Below are 14,527 nucleotides of genomic sequence, written 5' to 3'. Positions count from 1 at the left end.
ATTCTTGTTCTTCTCAGGCTGTTTCTACCTCTACTGTAGGTGAACCCCAAGGTTCTGCCTTTGGTCCTTGGCTCTACATCAACTCCCAGGGCCCCCACCATAATTCCTATCCAAAGACTTCCAAGCCTACCTTTCCTGGTGTCCTCTCATCTGGGCTTCAGACCTTATATTTCATTCTCCACAATTAAATCCATGCTCCTCTTTCCACAAACTGGTTCCTCTTCTCCGTGATCTCACTTTTGTCAGGAGCACTGCCATTCTTTGAGACTTCTAGGCAAAAAAAATTGGGTTTTTTCTCCCTTCTTTATCTCCTCTGTTCCCTATACTTACTGCCAATAGCCTTTTTCCTTCTTGGATCTACTCTTTCTTTGACTTCGCTGCCACCACTGGCAGGGCTCTACTCACCTCATGCCAGGCTTTTTAAACAATTTCTTGTCTCATCTCCCTGCCTCTAAATTATGCTGCTCCCCAAACATTTTCCTACAACACTGCTTCCATCATGCCACTGTCTTGTTCAAGGACAGACTCCTCAGTCCTTGGCTAAATCCTAACCAGGATATAGTCCCTAATTGCTTGAGGTATCTTCCTTTCTTCTACTAGACATGCTTTCACCAAGATTACTGCTTTAAAACTGTTCCCTGAGCCCAGAGACTCCCTCTTATTTAACTACTTTCCTCAACCTGTTATATACAGGTCAAACCCTGTTACAAAGAGCTCAAACTTTGTAGTATTGACAGTTCCTTGAAATAAAGCTTGGATATCTTTTTTTTTTCTTTTTAGTAGGCAATTGGGGTTAAGTGACTTGCCCAGGGTCACACAGCTAGTAAGTGTTAAGTGTCTGATGCTGGATTTGAACTCAGGTCCTCCTGACTCCAGGGCCTGTGCTATCCACTGCACCACCTAGCTGCCCCAAGCTTGGATATCTTTTGACCATACCATACATCAATTTTTGCTGCAAGATGAGTTTTGATGTGCACTTTTTGGGATGGCATCTCCCATTCTGTTAAGTGTAAGGAAACACAGGATCCTGTGGAAAGCATTTTTTTATTTAAAAAGCAGCTTATTTCTATGACATCTACTGAGAAAATGTCCAAAGACCAAAAATATGTTGAATAAATGATAAAATATGCCAAGGGCCATTCACTTAAAAAAAATTTATTTACAAAAAGAACTAGTTCAGTTTCCACAACTCTAAAATTACTCACAGTCCAAGAGTAGAGGAGAGAACCTCTTTCTTCTCCTCTGAGTAAGAGCAGCAGACATCTCCCAGTGCTGGGAGGGAAAGGGCATGTTGTTATCTTCCTAATTCATTCTAGGATGGCTTGATTTTGAGGAGCAGAAGCTGAAAGGGAGGTTTCAGAGAGACTGCTCTTCTGAATACCCAATCATGAGTGGCTCTTAAGAATGGAATCACATCTTGGGGAGCTGGGGAGAGTGGGGAGCGTGGGTTATGTGTTTTAGTAGAAAATGACCCTGACATGAGTTGTTCGGAGACAACAGAAAACATGAAGCAACTATTACTGGGCTTGGCTACCCTGTGTCTGGATACAGACACAGGCACATATCTTCCTCTTCCAGCTTCGTTCACCTTGGAGAGCTCCCTAAGGATTTTAGGAAACCTAGTCTAACAAGATAAGGAGATACCTTTCTAGCACCCAGGAATACTAGGGAAGGGAGGCCTTGTCGGACTAAGGAGGGCAAAACATCCCTGGAAATGTTCCACCATGCTGGTTTGGCCCCAACAACATCCCAACACAGATCTAAAGCTCTTTATGGAATAGCTGTATCTCTAGCCCTACTGGGTCAGGACTATGGAGTCAACTAGAAAGAATATGTGTGATAGTATCATTCACATTTAGTGTGAAAATAAAAAAGGGTCATTTCCACTTGGGTGAGGGTGAGCTATAATAGGAAAAGCTATTTTATGCCCCAAAACAGGAGAAGAATTCATTCAGGCGAAGGGCATGTAGAAAATAAATGCTCCTTGCACCTTAGAAAGAGTAAAGAAAAAGCTGATATTTCACATACCAGAACTAGGGGAGGGAGAAACATTTTAGTAAAAGGACTGTCAGTATTTGGGGGCTTTTTCAAGTTGGGGATGTTTGTGTATTGGAGACTGGTGGTATCAAGGGGGCTTACAATCATTAGGTCTGTTAGGTCCAACCATGTCACTGCCATATGGAAAGAACCAACCAGAAGCACAGTCTGAAATGGATCACATGGCAGGCCATCCCCTTTCACTTGATCCAAGTCAGCATCTCATCAGTAGACCCTGGGGCTGTGTACAAGCTCAGGTCCAGCTACAGCCTAGCAAGCTGTGCCAGTCACCTCTAAAATCCGAGGCTAAGGCACGGTCACCATCGTATGCAGGAACGCCGGCTCTCTGGTTGAAAATGTTCTTTCCTATCTGGATCCCAGGCCTTGCCTCTCTTCTTCATGATGTCTGAACTACCTCTAAGTCCTGGGGTCCATTTTTAAGTTCTACTAATTCTAATGAGCAGCAGCATTCAGAATTCCATTACAGACAACAAGGTTTCTATCTTGTACTCTGCCATTCCAAGGTTAAACAGTGCAGACAACCCCTCTGTATCAGAGACAGGTGGCATGGTGCCCCTTCTTTCTCTCCCTCTTCTTCAGTGGGCTCCTAGAAGCCCTGCTGTCAACTGGAAACAAAAGCACCAGGACTGAATAGGAAGCAGTGCAGATTCAGGTGTACTCAGTTTTTCGGATGTAATTGGATGGAACATAGCCTTTCTTCCCATTCAGTTCAGCCAACCACCACTCCTTGTTTCCTGTAACATCTTTGAACTCAAGGATCCTGAGTCTCTGATTGGCTGACACACTCAATTCATTTGGGCTTCGGGCCTTGAAAGTGTAGACAGCAAAGTAAACCTGTCGGAGATAAGAGAACGCATTAGCTAGCAATAGAGCACTTGCAACCAAGATTCACCCTTGATCCTGCTTGGCCCTGAACTCACAGCCTTAAGGCTGGGAAAAGCTCAATCAACACACTTAGCAGTTGGCCCAAAGACCAACTAAAGGGTATTTGATGACCAGGTATTCCCTTTATGCCCTCACATGACCAGCCCTTGGACAGCACTCACCTGGCTGCCTGTTGCCTCATTGCTTTCCAGCTCTTCATTCTGATCTTCCACTGAGGGTAGTACCTTTGTGTACCCCTTTAAAAGGTCTCCCCCTTGCCTAGGCTGCCCATTGCGTCGTGGTGCTCCTTGACTAACTGCTTCAGGGTGACTGGAGTGTCGGTAGCCTCTTACAGCAGGAGTCTGCTGGTCAAAATCTCTTGCCAAGTCGACAAGGTCCACAGCATTCCACAACCTGGTTTGGGAAGGAGAGTCTTTATCTAGGAGGCATCTGGAAGGACTTTCCTCAGGAACAACTGAATTTGAAGAAGGATGGACACTCTCTTGGCCAGACTCTTGCCACAAGGTTGAGTCCTGAGCAGGCTGTTGGAGTGGTCCTGAGGTGAAGTCTGCCGCTACATTGCCAGAAGTTACGGACAAAGCGCTGTTGCTGTTTTGTCTGGGAAATTTGGGGGAAGAATTGCTGTGCTCCGATTCAGTGGAGGAATGGCTGCCAACAGAAGCATCCGAGTGGCTCCGACGGGGGTTGTAGGGCTTCAGGAAGGAGCTGTACACAAAGCCTTTGGTAACTAGAGTAAATAAATGCAAAGGTCAGCAATTTTCAAGGCAGCAAAGGAATAACAAAATCAACAGTCAGGTTGCTAATAACACTTAAAAAAAACCCAAGCGGTACCTGAGTTCAAATCCGGCCTCAGACACTTAACACTTACTAGCTGTGTGACCCTGGGCAAGTCACTTAACCCCAATTGCCTCACTAAAAAAAAAAAAAACCCCAAGCGGTCTGCTGACAAGAAAGAGAAAGGTCTTCAAATCACAAAATCAGGATCAGAAAGAATGTTAGAGCTCAAGTTCAATGCAGCATGAAATAGTGGACCCAGTGTTGCACTTGAAGTCAGGAAGACCTGGGTTCAAATTATGCCTCTGATTAATAGCTGTGTGATTACTGACAAGTTGTTTAATAATCTCTCTAAAGTTTCCTCATCTATAAAATGGACTGAACTCTTCTAACGAAATGTTTATGTAAACTTTTTTGCAAAGTTATTTATATACTTTTAAAGCATTATTAATAATAATATCTACCATTTATATAGTGCTTTACAAATATAATAACTGTCTGGGGCTGGATTTGAACTCAGGTTTTCCTGACTCCAAGTTCTACACTCTCCCAACCACATCAACTAGCTGCCTAACACGAAGGGTACTTCAACAATGCTTATTAAATGGATACCACCCCCGAACCCATGCTGACCCTGTGCTAATACGAATGAACACTACACCATCCCTCAGAGGTGCCAGGATAGCCACAGTGATGGGCAATGCAATTCCTCATGAAGCTGATCCTTTCAGTTGTAGACACTTCTAACTGGTAGAAAGGTCTTTCTCAGACCGAACAAAATACGTCTGGTGATTAGTTCCATTCCACGGCTCTAGCTTTGCTTTTTGAAATTGTATGTATTCAATATCTTTCTTCTTTCATAGCGCCAGCATTCAAATAGTCACAGCCCTAAGTCTTCTCTCAGTTGGACTCTACAGAAAGCAGAGCATCACAGAACTGACACTTTCACATCATGGTTCTGGGGAAGACTTCTGAGAGTCCCTTGGACAGACAGCAAGGAGATCAAGTCAGTCAATACTCAGAGAAATCACAGGCGATTCACTGGAAGGTCACATACTGAAGCTGAAATGATTTTGGCCACATAATGAGAAGACAGGAAGAGACTCTGATGTTGGGAAGGATTGAGGGCTAAAAGAGAAGGGGATGGCAGAAGACAAGATGGATATAAAGTGTCCTGGAAACAGTGAATGTGAGCTTGGACAGACATGAGGAGACAGGGGAGGACAGAAAGGCCTGGTGTGTTATCCAGGGGGTCACCAAGAGCTGGCCATGACTGAAGGAAGAACTGAACAAAAACTCCAGAAACATCTGTGGTTCTGGTGCCATGGTTTCAGACCCCTTGACATCCTGCACATGCTCCAGCTCATCAGTATCCCTCTTCATTCATGCTCTTCAGAGCTGAATACAACACTAGATAAGAGGCTGACTGGCCCTCTTCCCTTTCTCCTTCCAGACCCCATGCTTCAAGAACACGGCCACATCACACAGCTGATCCTGAGTTTACAGCAAGTAAAACCTCCCAAGTCTTCCTTGCATCAAGTGTCGTCCTGACAGGTTTTTCTTTTGTTGTACTTGTGGAGGTGGCTTTTATAACCCATCTAGATGATATTTATTTACCTAACCAGCCTATCATCGAGTCCAAATTTCTATCCTCAAGGACCCTGAGAAAAGAAATATGCCCCAATGGAAAGCACAATGGTCTAAGAGTCAGAAGCCCCAGGGGCAGCATGCAAGACCCTTCACCTTAGTGGATTTAATCAGGTGCATGTAACCTTTACTGTGTATGGACCCCTCTGACAGTCCAAGGAAGCCTATGGGCCCCTTCTCAGAAGAATGCTTTTAAATGTTTAAAATAAAACACAAAGGATTAGAAAGAAAACCAATGTTATTTTAATACCCTGGGTTAGGACCCTCTGGACAAGGTGTTCTCTGAAGTTCCCACCTAGAAACCCTATGATTTGCTGTGTCCTGCTGAAATCCCAACAAACTGTGTCTCCAGGGCTTCTCTGACCACTCCTAGCATGCAAGGAAGTGACCAGAATGTCCTTTTGATGATTCCTCTATAAAGGCCACTCTACCAAGTGCTCAAGTTACAAAAATTTGACAAGGTTTCTGTCCCTGAAGAGCCAACATTCTACCTGGGGAAATAGACATTTATACAGAGAAGTATACAGAGGAGTGCACGGCTGAAGTAAATAGGGAATAACTGGGCAAAGGCAAGATCCAGAATACTCTAGGGAAATCTGAAGATGGAAAAAACAATTTTAGCTGAGGATCAGGGAATGAGCAGAGCCTTGAAGCAAAGCCTCAGAAAGGCAGAGATGAGAAAGAGTGCATTTCTAACATGAAGGGAAAGTGTACATGGATGTCGAATATGGAAAAGTAGGTTGGGAGACAGACTAGAGAGGGCCATAAATGCCAAACTAAGGAGCCTTTGCTTTATTTTAACAGCAATAAGAAACCACTGAGAGGGGAAGTAACAAAACCAGCCCTTAGGAAGATTATTTTGACAGCTGTGTGAAATATAAATTGGAGAAGGGAGGATACTAGGGGCAAAAGAGATCAACAAGAAGACTATAAGAATAGATCAGGTAATGGGCAGCTAGTGGCACAGTGGATAGAGCACCGGCCCTGGATTCAGGAGGACCTGAGTTCAAATCTGGCCTCAGACACTTAACACTTACTAGCTGTGTGACCCTGGGCAAATCACTTAACCCCAATTGCCTCACTTAAAAAAAAAAAAAAAGAATAGATCAGGTAAGAGGTGACAAGGACTTGAATTAGCATATGGCTGTGAATAGAGAGAAGGGGATAGATGTAATAGATAAACAGAGGTAGCATCAAGAAGACAAGTGGGATGTGGGGAGTGGGAGAGATGAGTTAAAGATGTGTCTGAAGTCTCAAGCTTGGGTAACAAGGAAGAGTTAAGTTATCTATGAAAGGTAGGATTTTGCTGGTTCTACATTTCATGGATGTTTTACCAAATATATTTCTTAGAGAAGCCATAGTCTCATTTGGAGATTTAAAAGAAATGAACCATCATCTTTGAAAAATGGGAATTGTATAGTATTATCTAAAGAAAGATGATAAATCAAATGATGTCCTGAGGTTCCCTTCAGACATCTGATTCAATGAGGCAAGAGTCAAAAGACATTTCCATGGGTTCCTGGACTGGACCAAATTCATTAGTAACTCACAATACCATTTGTCCTTGCTGAGCAGCTAGCCCCAAACACCTTCGCAAGCACCTACCTCCATTGTCAATAAGCCATCGATTCTGACTGCCCATGGGGTCCTTCTTTTTGATTACACCCACAAGGTCTCCCTCTAGGAGTGATACATCGAGATCTTGGGCGGCATTGAAGTTCCGTTCTGCCTGGAAGAGTTTTTCGGGGGGATATTTCACCAGAAGGTTGGCACGGAGTTCATCGGACTGTAGCATATAGCTTGGCTGAAAGATAACAAACACAATGGCACAATGGATTAACAGAGACTCCTCATGATGAGCTCAAAGAGTCTGAGAAACAATGGCAAAAACCGCCTCAATGAAAACATAAGGCCTAGGTAGCTAGAGCATCAGGCCTGGAATCAAGAAGATCTGAGTTCAAATCCAACCCCAAACATTTTCTAGCTATGTGACTCTGAGAAGTCACTTCACCTGTTTGCCTCAGTTTCCTCACCTGTAAAAGAGGGATAAAAATAGCACACACTTCCCAGTGTTGCTGTGAGGATCAAGTGAGATCACAATTATAAAGTGCTTAAGCACAGGGGCTGGAACACAGTAAATCCTACATCTGTCAGGTGTCATTAAATATGACTATTTGGCCTCATTACAGATATAGGCCAAGATCTTTTGTGTTCAATGTTTTGCTATTTGGGTTAAGAAAACTTAACAATCTTTTTATCGTCATATATATAATCTGCTGGCCAAAAAGTAGGTACCTAAAGTAGGTGAATACAGATAATTTTTTTTAATTTTTTTTTTTTTTTGGTGGGGCAATGGAGGTTAAGTGACTTGCCCAGGGTCACACAGCTATTAAGTGTCAAGTGTCGGAGGTCGGATTTGAACTCAGGTACTCCTGAATCCAGGGCTGGTGCTTTATCCACTGAGCTATCTAGCTGCCCCCCAATACAGATAATTTTTAATGTTAATATCTCGGCCAGTTTCCATACTGATGTTACCACTTTTATAACAAACCTTTTCAAAAAGTCTAACTGGATATGTATGTGGCCCCCGGATGTATTTATTTGTAGTATGACCCTAGACTATGTATGTTTAAATTTACTTTTTATCGAATTGACTATACAGATATACATTTTTGACATTATGCATGGTCCTTTTAGATCACATAAAGTTTAATTTGCAGACATTTCTTTAGATTAATTTGTGTATGTGGTTGTCCCCTTAATAAACAGCCTGACCATAAAAAAAAAGTAGGTGAATTGGGAAATGAGTGAATAACTGGTATGTTAATGCAATAGGATATTCTTGTGCTACAAGAAACCAAATATGACGAATTTGGGGGAAAAAAATGTGTGAACAGTTTAATGAATTAAGTAGAAGCAGGAAGCTATACACAATTATGTAAATGAAAAGAATATGCAATGAAAGCCAAATACCATGTCATAGCAAATGACCATTTTTGGCCTCAGAGAAGAGGAAATGAATACCTCTTCTCTCCTCTTTGAGGAGGTGTGGGAGGGTATAGTCTTGGTTGTTACACAGGATCTCTATGTCAGCTGGTTTGGCTTACCTGTTTTTCTTTGTTATGACGGATTGAGTTGATATAAAAACAAAAAACATTAATAAAAAGTTATTTATTTAAAGGTTAAAATGACAAAGGTTGGAATTTGTCAAAAAGTTACCACTTTCATTATATAGTAAGGAATGGCCTGACATAATTTTAATAAGGATTTAATTCCCTTATAATTATCAGAATCAAGTCCAAAGTATGCTTTTCAAAAAATGAACGGGATAAATACATTCTGTGAAAATTACAAACACATTCACCAATCCAGTCTCTTTGACAGAAGTGAGATAGAAATAGAAGGATTCTATTTTCCATAGGCTACAACTTTTAGACACCTACAAACTCTGAATAAAGACTGTTTCTTGTCACACTGGCTTGGGTACACAGACTTTATCTACAGAGGTAGTCTCGGACTCACCAAACCCTGAAGAGGTTTCCGAGAAGACTGACGCTCCATAGTTTTTCTTTCAAAGGGCTTCTTAGTGGTGGGAAGAGACTCTGGGAAGAAAGTAAAGACCTGGAGCTGCTGAAGAACCCGGCTGTGCTCTTCATGGAAGATGGCGATAAGGTTTCCCTCTCTGTCAGCAACTTTGAGCAGCTAGAGCCCATGAAAAGGAAAGCAATCATCAGGCAGGGAAAGAATCAGAGATGAAAGAAGCGCAGGAATGAATGATTCCAGCGAAATGAACTCTGAAAGTTATGGTTCTGCTTCAGTTCACCCCACGTAGAGAAATGTCAACCCTGCCAAAATGAACAATGACTTTTATGCAGAGCCATAATGCCAAACTGGCCAACCTCTTTAACCTGGTCCAGAGAGGACATAGGGAGCACAGGATCTGACTTCAAGTATTTGAAAAGTTGTGCAAGAGTTTGCTTTGTTAGTTGATGGGTGGAAGTTTCAGATAAACCCCATTTTTTCAACATAAGGAAAACATCACAATGATTTTAAGTGGTCCAATAGTGTACAAATTGCCTGAATTCAGACTAAAGTACTAAATTTCCTGTAACAAGGGGCCTTCAAGTGGAGGTTGGATGACCACTGTTAGGAATACACCTTGGGATGGCTCCTGCTCAGGTAAGGAGGGCAGATCAGATGATCTGAGATTCCAATTCTGATGGAATAAAAAACCTTCCAAAGCTGACGTTATCTCACCAACAAAGAAGGTACTAGACCAAGAATGCAAACTGTTGTTAGATCTGACCCCGGACCAGATCTTACCTATTGGGATTTACATTATTCACCAGATAATACTGTCAGCTCCCATACCAAATGAGTGGAATTTCAAAAAGAAGTTGCTCTTTCCTCATATTCCTAAAGGGAATAAGGCACTCACTGCTAGTAGTGGCTGCAACTCCTGCAGGGCCCGATGCACAAAATCACAGTGTGCCTCTGCATAGCCATGGATGCAATTGGAGAAAAGGCCTTGGGCATAATGTCTGAATTTAGGGAGTTCATCCAACAACTGTGCATTTAAAGCCTCATAGTTGTTACGGGCAGACTGCAGTTCCTCCAAAGTTTTCTTGTCCTTCAACTTCTCTGCCCGTTCTGTGCAATTGTAGAAGTCCAACAGTTTATCAAAGCGTTTCTGGACCAGCTTGTGGGGTCCTGTGAACATGCTCAGAAGCTGATTCAAGGGTGAGATAACAAGTCGCTCTGTCCTCTCTTTCTGTAGGGAAGAGAAAGGAACATTGTTGGGGCAAAATACTTGGTCAGCCAAACCCATATTCCTAGTTTGATTCTGTCACAATCTACATTGTCTACCCACATTTGCTATTTGTTCACATGTTGGAATACAGACACAATTGCAAGGATTCATGCCAGGATAATACTCATCCACAGCACTCCAGGATGAATGACATTATCTCCCACTTCTACATTTTAAATTTCTATCCACCTTTCCAATTTGCCCAACACTCGCCCATATGCAAACAAATGTATTTAATAAGTAATGTTAATTAGATTGCCATTTGAGGTTTCACCAATTAATGTAAATTGATGATTAATGATGAAGTATATACCTTTAAAAAAAATAATACCCAAACTGCAAATCAGGTTCGATTGCCTTAATTTTGCATGGCTTGAATATAACTTAAATTTAAGTAAATTAATACCATATTCCATAACCAAAAGCCTGATGTTAGCACAGCTCAAGAGTTTATGAGTAATTCCTACATATTTACATTTCAAAAACTTTTTTTAGGACCTACATGTCAAAGATAGATATGAATAATAGGAAGGAGGCCAACTTGTAAGAAATAGTACCAGAGGAGGTCACTTACAAAATCTGTGAAGAGCTGGTCACTGATATAACGATGCACTTTCTCAAATTGCTCTAAGTCTCTATTTCCCTTCTCCATGCAGACATCCCACATGCTGATAGCAGCCAGAACTTTCATACATGCCGATTCCTGAAGCAAGAATCATAACAAATGCCTTTAAGCAAGACAGACTACTGCAACTGGAAAATGACTAGATTTAAAGTCAGAAAAACTAGATTCAAATCTTGGTTCTACTATTTACCATCTATAGAACTTTTGTTACATAACCTTTCTAGGCCTCAATTTCTTAATCTCTAAAAGGAGGAAGGTGTACTAGTCCTTGTTCAGGGTCTATGAACGACACTTCCCAAATTAAAGGCTGTCCTTTTGGGGGTTTTTGTTTTTATGTGTTGGGTTTTTTTTTGTGAGGGGGGAATGACGGTTAAGTGACTTGCCCAGGGTCACACAGCTAGTAAGTGTCAAGTGTCTGAGGCTGGATTTAAACTCAGGTCCTCCTGAATTCAGGGCCGGTGCTTTATCCACTGCGCCACCTAGCTGTCCCCAGGCTGTCCTTTTTGTTAAAAAATTGTTAATAAATCCTACTGGGTTGGAGAAAAATACTTTGCAAGGGAGATTAAGCATCTATTGAATCAAAACAAAATGTACTGACAAATTTAAGTAAATAATACATAAACATGACTGGTTGGTTATTTGCTCACACGAATATGCTGAAGGTAGAGGGAAAGGTCTCGGATAAAAGACTTAATAAGTCTTTCTTGCATTCTGAAGTTCTTCTCTGTTTCTTCAAATGCTTCATCTCTTATCTGCTCAAAATAAACAATAAACACATCCACTTTCTTTCTGTCCACAATCAAGCCACAACACCTGATTAAAGCCTAAACAACAACAGGTCTCCCTTAACCACTCCATCCATTCCATTTGGCTCCCAATTTCCAAATGGCCCAAACCTCCCTTCTTGAACCATGTTAATTCAGGTCTCTACTCTACCCATACGACCTCCTTTCCCACCATTCTTTGACAAGAACATTGTCCTGGTCTCATTAGGCTGTTTTCACTGTCCCTGCTACAGACCATATTCATCCTAGTTCCCTTAACCTATAAAGCTCTTCTCTCTTCTCTACTAACCTAACTCCTTTGTGTCATTCAAGGCTCATTTCAAATGTCACTTCCTCCACGAAGCTACCCCGGAATACCCTAGCTGTCACTGTTCCTTCCTGGGAACTATGAGGAGCTCACAGAACACTATATAATTAAGCACTTAAGTTATATTTTGTCCTCATTTTTTAATGTATCTTAGTGTCATCTCTGCCCAATAGCTCTTTAAGGTCAGGAAAAAAGTTGCATGTATCTGTATTCCCAATTACATACTCAAAGAGCAAATTAATACACAGAACCAGTAGTTTCAGGTTCCTAAACTTAATTGCTGACATATACTAGAATGATTAGCTAAGGAAGGGATAGAATTTCTGGAATGAACAGGTTATCTTATGGTAGGAATAGAAGGAAGGTAGTATATACCTGGGGATTAGTGAAAGGTGTCAGAAGTCATTCCCTAAGTTATGATATATATTCAAGGGGACAGATGAGGTTCTACTCCTGAGAAAATTGCTTTTTCTTCTCCACCTCAAACTCATACATGAATAGCTACACCAGCTAATTATGAAGAAACACATCAATTTTCTCTTCAGTAGCCCTAGATATTCTAGGATCTTACCTGAGGAGCAAAGCCAGTGAGGTGCTTCAGGTGACTGCTTACTCTGTTGGATTTCTTGATGATGGAATGGATATTAAGTTTAGAGATTTTCTCCATTAGGCTGTCTTCATCTCCTTTACGGTACTTGAGGACTAAAAAGCAAAACTCAAATTAGTGAGTGAACAAGTACTCTCTAAAACAAAGCTTCTTAAACTGTGAGTCCAGACCCCCATAAGAGGTTGCAAAAAATTTGGCAATAGTAAAAGGTTATGTATACCTATTTTATATACTTATATGCCTGGGGTCACGTAAAAGTTTCTTGGGCAAAAAGGGGTCATGAGTGGAAAAAATTTAAGAAGTCCTTGTCTAAAACACTGATAGGGATTGTAGTATTAAGCTATAAAATTGAGATTTATTACCAAAATAAGACCTAATCTCCAATCTGAATGAAGAAATAGAATGATATACACTATATATACTGACTACAACTATGTAAAAATTATAGCAAAATCCCTAAAAATATATAACAAGGGGAAAAAAGCTCAGAAGAGAACATGCAAACAGTGTTTTTCTTACTACTTTGTTACTATCTTAATTATACAGCTAAGTAACTGAAATTTACAGTTGTATTATGACTTCATTCATGCAAGCGTGGATCTAAATGTTGGGTTTTGTTTGTAGTTATATAGTTTAAAATGATTATTTATAAAAATTACATCCCCAAGTAATTCCACCATTCTCTACTGTAACTTCTAACTATTTGTTCTGCCAACCTCTCTTAAAAGGACTTTTCTTCTCATAACCTCCTTCTTTTCTAGGAATTCTGCCATGCCAATCTTACCCAGGTCCTTTCGACGTTTATATTCATTAATGTTGACATTGATCTCCTTGACAGCAAGGACAGCATTGGTTAAAGGAGCTTTGTCAGGGTGAGACTCTGGCGTAGAATTCAGCAGCTCCATTAGCAGCAGTGGGTAACGCATAACCCTCTGCACTGGTTTGATCAGGAAGGAACCCAAGTTAATGTAGTTTGTACAACCCCTGTAGGAGAAGAAAAAGATGTTTCATCAATCATCACAACTTTTGTGTCATTTGCATATAAGGCATAATATCTGTTCTCATAAAAGAGATTATATGGGAAAAATTAATGAACAAACGAATGGACTGACACAACAAGTAACAAAGGAACTTACCATTCACTGTACAGGCTCCTATAAGGCAGAGAATATGAAAAGAAAAGAGACAACTTGTTAGAGGCTTTTCAAATTAATCATTGGTTACACCAAATCATATGGGAAAAGAGGAAACTGAAAATTCTTGCCATATCCAGGCCACTAGAAAGAAGAGACAACTTAAAAGTATTTCTTTACTTAGGTGTCTGGTACTGCACTTACAACAAGACCTGGACAAGGAATTTGGCCAATGGTTGTTTCTCAAATGTTGGTAGGGAAAGTGAAGAATTAAAGCTCTAACCTTGTATACACATATATAAAGAATCTGTGATCTAACATATTATTTGCAGCCTCCCTTTCAAGATCTAGAACTCTGTTATATCTAGGGAAATGTGGCCTGGGGATTTGCCAATAGCAACAGTACTCTGTCTTTGTCCATATCCTGGGATTTACTTAGACCAAGCTCTCTTCCTGATGCTTTAGGGAAAGTTTTGGGTTGCCTTGAACCCACTGACCTAGAAATGTTAACTCAACATAGGGAGAACGTCCAAACAGAAATCAACCCAAAAGATTTTAAAAGAATATGAATTTCAAAGTCCCTATAAGTAAATCTAAAAGGAATAACAAAGCATAATGACAGGATTTTAGCAAGGACCTCCAAACCACAAAAAGGTACAGCAGTCCTTCAGTCAAAACTGGTAGAGACAAAGGATTTTAACTACTCAAGGATCTTGGGGATAAAATAGTAGTATAGGATGCAGGTGGCGCAGTGGATAAAGCACCAGCCCTGGATTCAGGAGGACCTGAGTTCAAATCCAGCCTCAGACACTTCACACGTACTAGCTGTGTGACCTTGGGCAAGTCACTTAACCCTCATTGCCCCGCAAAAAAAAAAAAAATTTTAAATAGTAGTA

General features: G+C 41.0%; 1 protein-coding gene across 1 annotated transcript in view; it reads right to left on the bottom strand.

Moving 5' to 3' along the window:
• Positions 1-1,052: 1,052 nt before the first annotated feature.
• LOC122744097 (dynamin binding protein) overlaps positions 1,053-14,527 on the bottom strand; it is a 123,192-nt gene continuing 109,717 nt past the window's right edge. The window contains exons 8-17 of the mRNA XM_043989441.1: positions 13,635-13,652; positions 13,283-13,482; positions 12,463-12,593; positions 11,447-11,551; positions 10,749-10,877; positions 9,803-10,135; positions 8,887-9,066; positions 6,970-7,168; positions 3,105-3,670; positions 1,053-2,892 (exon numbers count right to left, since the gene is read on the bottom strand). Coding sequence (XP_043845376.1) covers positions 2,707-2,892; positions 3,105-3,670; positions 6,970-7,168; positions 8,887-9,066; positions 9,803-10,135; positions 10,749-10,877; positions 11,447-11,551; positions 12,463-12,593; positions 13,283-13,482; positions 13,635-13,652 — 2,047 coding nt within the window. The 3' untranslated portion in view covers positions 1,053-2,706. The remainder of the gene's footprint in view (positions 2,893-3,104; positions 3,671-6,969; positions 7,169-8,886; positions 9,067-9,802; positions 10,136-10,748; positions 10,878-11,446; positions 11,552-12,462; positions 12,594-13,282; positions 13,483-13,634; positions 13,653-14,527) is intronic.

This window comes from Dromiciops gliroides, chromosome 2, assembly GCF_019393635.1.
Source record: "Dromiciops gliroides isolate mDroGli1 chromosome 2, mDroGli1.pri, whole genome shotgun sequence".
NCBI lineage: Eukaryota > Metazoa > Chordata > Mammalia > Microbiotheria > Microbiotheriidae > Dromiciops > Dromiciops gliroides.
Note: the sequence above shows the minus strand (reverse complement) of the source record. Positions and strands in the feature narration are given on the sequence as shown.